The sequence below is a fragment of the Loa loa genome, assembly GCF_000183805.2.
Source record: "Loa loa unplaced genomic scaffold supercont3.210, whole genome shotgun sequence".
Lineage (NCBI taxonomy): Eukaryota > Metazoa > Nematoda > Chromadorea > Rhabditida > Onchocercidae > Loa > Loa loa.
In genome coordinates this window covers 84,146-89,930 of record NW_018108390.1, presented here as the reverse complement: position 1 = coordinate 89,930, position 5,785 = coordinate 84,146, and the positions used below count along the sequence as shown (strand labels likewise).

Genomic DNA, 5,785 nt, shown 5'->3' with positions numbered 1-5,785 from the left:
TAATAATAATAATAATAATAATAATAATAATAATAATAATAATAATAATAATAATAATAATAATAATAATAATAATAATAATAATAATAATAATAATAATAATAATAATAATAATAATAATAATAACAATAATAATAATAATAATAATAATAATAATAATAATAATAATAATAATAATAATAATAGTAATAATAATAATAATAATAATAATAATAATACAACAGAAATAATAATTAATTTTAAAAATTGTAATTTAGATAAAGAATTGTCAAAATTAGTATAACTATACAAATGCAGATAATTAATTTTGTATGATTTGCATATTTGTATTGTTTGTTAAATTTTGCATATTAAAAAATGATTAAAAATTGATAAATGTATAAATGCGGAAATTTTTAGAATCAATTTTATTCTTGCTTCAAGTAATTATGGCATCAAGTCATTACTTGGAATTTGGTCGTGAACCGGGGATAAATGGCAATAGCATATATTTTACAACAGCTGAGGATTTTAGTGGGAGTACTGTAACATCGGGACAAGTTAAACAAATGGATGAGGTGTGACATAAAATTAGGATTACTGTCCTATAATAAAATCAAACCCAACTTATAATTGTAAAGAAAATGAATAAGATGTACCATAAAATTAAAATGAAACTAACGAACTGTGATAGGCCTAATTATCACAATCAATTCATTATTAAAAATATTATTTCCTATATACGGAAGCTCAAATTTTCCTACCCATTTTTATAAAATTAAATATATTTTTGATCAATATTAACAATTTTGATGATTAAATATTTTTCCGGAAATTAATATTTTTTAGGGAAAAGTTACAAGTTCGATTACGAATGATACCACTATTAAATCGGATGATTATTGTAAATTAAACATCTCGAATGATTCGAATATATTTATTCCTACGAAGGGAACAAATTGCGCCGCTCGAATTGGGCGCAAAGCAATAATTCGTGTATGTGTTTTCATTTTGTTTCTATAATTTGCCTCACTCAAAAATTATTAATTGCTGTATAAGGTGTTGATAGTCGAGAATTAGAAAAAAAATAAAGTATTCGTTTATTTTTGTTGAGGAAATTTGAACATTCAAAATTCTGTCACATCATAGTTCCTTTGCATTAATTGCTTAAACAAGGAATTGATATGCGCAAAAGGTTGCATGAATGTGATCTAATCATATTAGAATTAAATTAAATTTTTCAAATAACTTTTTTGTAGACAAAATTTTATCGAAATTAATTTTTACAGGGAAATTTTCTAAAAAAGAACACGCAAAAAACTATCCCAAATTTAATTTCTATAATCATTTACCTTTCTTCTACTTATCCATTGCTTTCAGGTTTTAATCCATTTCTTTTCCTCTTTTCTTTCCTGATTTCAGGATGAAACTACGGAAGGAAAGGATAAGAATGTAAGAAAACAACAAATTGTATCGATGTATGCGACACCAGCGCTCAACAATGTATTATCGTGTCACTTTTTAAATTTTTTCTTTCTCTTTGTTTTTTTTTCCGAAAATTTTCAAATTTCAGTTTTAAATTCAAATTTTCAAGTATTTTCATTCAAATTTTATTTTTTTTCTGGAATCATAACTCTTTTTCGTCCTTTTTTTCTCTTTTTTTAAGTGCCGTGATATTATTGATGGTAATTGGCAAAATGATGATGAAGGAATGAATAAGTTCAAGAACAAACAGGAAGTAAGTAAGCTAAATGATTTCAAAACTTCCTGATCCGATTGAAAAGATTTCCACCAATATTTCAGAAAAATTTTGAACTCATTTTTGCTGCTCAATTTTCATCTAATTGCAGTTAAAATTGCTGGAACAGAAGGAGTGAAATTTTACATGACGTTGAAATTTAGTTAAATAAATGTTGTGAGGTGACCTAATAGTTATCGTAATTTTTATACTAACATTATTAATAATATAATTATTAACATTATTATTGTCATATGAATATTACTATTCATATTATAATCACTAATATTATTTCAAATCTTCAACAATTATTTCATTAAGCAATCATTTATTATCGCAATTTTTATCATGACAGCAAATGAAATTAAGGATGCTAGCGCTTAGACTGATAAACTTCTTTAACTGTTAGCATCAACGTTTGGACTTGGACGCTTAGACCGCTTGAACCGGATGCATGGACTGATAAATAAATCATTGATAAGCTTTTGATAAACTTTTTTCATCTAGTCGCCGGATTGAAAAAATAAAGTAAAAGCAAACTTTATAAGGAGGGATATATTACCGTTAATGTTTTCATTGTCTATATTATTGTCTAATTTTAATTTTGTCGCAAATTTTATCCATCCTATAAGTTCTAAATCTTATTCATTTCCTATTAAATTTCGATTAATTCAATTTGTGTTTTATCTAATCGATATTGATAATAAAATGAGTGGGAAGGAGTTGTATGAGTTAACTGGTTTTTTTTCTTTTTTTTGAAATTATTTATTGGAATAATTTGAATATCATAAATTTCCTAGATGGATAATATGACAATGATGGGAAATGCTGTAAATCAACAAATACAAGTACCACCACCAGTAAAACTTTTACTCTATTTGTATACATTCTGATTGTTTATTAATTAATTTGTTATATTTAATTATGTTAATTATTTTAGGCTGAAAGTGCTTACATAAGCATGTCTAATTTGTATAATTGTATTAATGGTAAGAGTAAGGAACATTATTATTACATTCCTCCACCAATAATTGAAAAATATGGTATGCAAACTTTTGGTGATTTATCTTTTTTTTTTCTTTTTATTTTTCGTTTCATTAATCCTTTTTAAACTTATCAATAAATTTTAGCGTTTCAATGAATTTATAAAATTAAAATTTACATAGTTTGTTAAAAATTCAAATAATTTAAATTTATCATTATTTCTGCTTTATTATCGTATCACTTAGTTTTATTGCCAGATTGTTTAAATCCCATCAAATTATATCATAATTTGATTTTCTCTTTTTTATCATTTTTCCCTCGCTCATTTTTTAATTTCTATTTGTCGACCAATAAACTTATTTGTGGAATAAAAAAGTGATTTGAATTTGCATATGCAATTTTCAGTAATTGAAGGAACGGAAACGGATACTGAACATACGGAAAATAAAATACCGGAAGCAAAAAAATCATTCAAGGAAATCTCAAATCCGTCGCAATTTTCTTCTCGGGATGCGCACACATTTGGTAGTTCATCGGAGGCATATACGGCGTATAAATTTGAAATTAGTACAATTGAGTCAGAATATGCTTTTAATGTTAGCAATTTTATATTACTTATTCATTTCTCTACTTTAATGCTAATTCCATCCGTCTTTTAACTTTACATTACTTTCAGTTTGTTAAGAGATTATTAAAATAAGTAAGTTTACCTTTTTCCTTACCTATTTCAGGTTGAGGAATATGGTAATATTAATGAGGAATCCTTGCAATTAAATGGAAGCAATAAAACGGAATCAAAAGATGAAATTTCGGCAAAACATGAAAAGTTTCCGGATTCATACATTTCTAAGGTAGAGAGTAATGGTGCTGAAAAATATACTACTAGCACAATGATTGAATCGGAAAAGCAATATATTCAATCATATTATAATGCTAATGAGCTAAGTCAATGGAAAGTTTATTAATTTAAAAAAAAGACAAACAAACAAAATTCTTCTCCTCTTTCCATTTCCTTTACCCATTATCCGTTTTCCGTTTTCTGTAATCCGGTTTTGTTATCTTCTACCTTTCAATCTTCATCCTCCTATAATTGCTATCATTTCAACATTTATGATGGAAATAATTCGCTATGTGAATGTTCTGGCTAGTAGTATAAATGAATAAATTCATCTATAATTATGAATCTTTGATATATTCAATAAAACCACAATTCAACAATTTCCTTTCCTGATGTAAAATTTTAGGCTATGAAAAAGAATAAATTAAAATTTGAAAAAAAGAAATCAAATTAGCAATTTTCCTTTTTGCTTTGAAATTTTATACTATAAAAAAAAGGAAGAAATTGAAATATCAAAAGAAAAAAAAATGCGATATAAACTCTAAAATTTTAGAATGAAAATTTTTCCAAATTCAAAATTGTTTGTATAAAATTTATTTTATTTCAAAGAAGTAAAACGATTTACATTGTTTTTTAGTTCAGTAATAAAGTATTGTATTACAAATGATCGATGAGTAAGCAATTAAAATTAAATTACAATAAATGTTAAAAAAAAACATAATGAAATTGCATTATTTGTAATCAAAGCAAAGATGCATTTTAAAAAAAAAAATTGCTTAATCTTCATTAATTACATTTTATCACCAACAGTTAAAACAATTGATTACTATAAGCTCCATTTTCTGTAGTATATTCCGGATGGAATAAAATGTTAATTGTTGCTACATCCGGAAAATATTAAATTGGCTAATTTTTTTTTCCCTCATCTGATAATTGTCGGTAAAATTTTAATTTCATCGAACTGTTCAATTGAACCAAATTTTTGGTTTCATGTATGAATTAGGTTACATTATTGTAGTATATAATTATCAATCCAACAATATATGACAGATAGCTTTTGGATAATTTGAAAGGGATAATATGTTTGGGTACGGTTAAAAGTTGATAATATTTTTGGGTAACAGATAGGATAACAGATATTTTTGGGTAACAGTTATTAATAATATTTTTGGGTAAAGTATTTTTAGGTAACAAATAGCCTTTGGATAAAGTTGAGAGAGAATATGTTTAGGTATAGTTAAAAGATTAATAATATTTTTGGGTAAGGTTAAAGATTGACATACTTTGGTAAGAGCAAAGACTAATATGTTTGCATACGGTTGAAGGTTAATATGTTTGGATAAGGCTAGGAGTTGATATGTTTGAATAAGGTTAAGATTTAATATATTCTGATAAAGATAAGGGTTAATAATATGTTTTTGATAAGGTTAAAGGTTACTAATATATGTTTTGATAAGAGTAAAGGTTAATATGTTTAAGTGAAGATAAAAAGATAAGAAATGGGTGGATAGCAATGTTGAAAACCATCGATCATATTATCAATTGCAATGATAAATTGCAATTCTTCTCTTTTCTTAGCTCATTTTAAGTCTTCAAATTATTTCATTTTGTGATTGTTCAATGTAAAACTGTTTCTTTCCCATATCAAATAATACTACTCATTGACCACATCCTGACCACGGTCCATTATTCTCACCAAAAATTCGAATAATATAACATATGGAATATATGTATATGTGTATGTGTGTATGTATATATATGTGTATGTGTATGTGTATGTGTATGTGTATGTGTGTGTGTGTGTGTGTGTGTGTATGTGTGTGTGTGCTTTGCTTTGGTTATAGCCAGCCCATTTGATCACAGAGCAAAGTGGATAGCACGAAAATTTGGCAAAAACGATGTGAAGATGCTGAATTCGGAATATGGTATCGCAATGTAGTTGGTACCTTCAGGCACCAATCCTAATGCATTAGCCCGTCGTAGCATCATCATCATCATCATCATCATTAACATCATCATCATCATCAACATCATTATCATTATCATTATTATCATTACCATTAGTATTATCATATCTCTTATCCTTCCTCATCTATCCCTTAAGCTTATTATTATACTTGATAGCAAGTATAATTTGTAAATCATATTTATCACATGCTCATTTCAACTTATCCATTATAGCTACCGTTTACTGAAACTAAAAATACCGTATCCTTATTTCTAGAAATATATCATGTATTTTCCTT

The 5,785-nt window shown here is 26.0% G+C and overlaps 2 protein-coding genes across 2 annotated transcripts; both read left to right on the top strand.

Moving 5' to 3' along the window:
- Nucleotides 1–428: 428 nt before the first annotated feature.
- Nucleotides 429–1,856, top strand: LOAG_12027 (hypothetical protein; the record flags this gene model as incomplete). The annotated part of the gene is made up of 5 exons (XM_003147541.1): nucleotides 429–557; nucleotides 829–975; nucleotides 1,402–1,482; nucleotides 1,646–1,717; nucleotides 1,830–1,856. The coding sequence occupies 5 exons, from the start codon at nucleotides 429–431 to the stop codon at nucleotides 1,854–1,856; spliced, it is 456 nt and encodes a 151-aa protein (XP_003147589.1).
- A 670-nt stretch (nucleotides 1,857–2,526) lies between these two features.
- On the top strand, nucleotides 2,527–3,666 carry LOAG_12026 (hypothetical protein; the record flags this gene model as incomplete). The annotated part of the gene is made up of 4 exons (XM_003147540.1): nucleotides 2,527–2,577; nucleotides 2,658–2,760; nucleotides 3,107–3,297; nucleotides 3,433–3,666. The coding sequence occupies 4 exons, from the start codon at nucleotides 2,527–2,529 to the stop codon at nucleotides 3,664–3,666; spliced, it is 579 nt and encodes a 192-aa protein (XP_003147588.1).
- Between the last annotated feature and the right edge of the window lie 2,119 nt (nucleotides 3,667–5,785).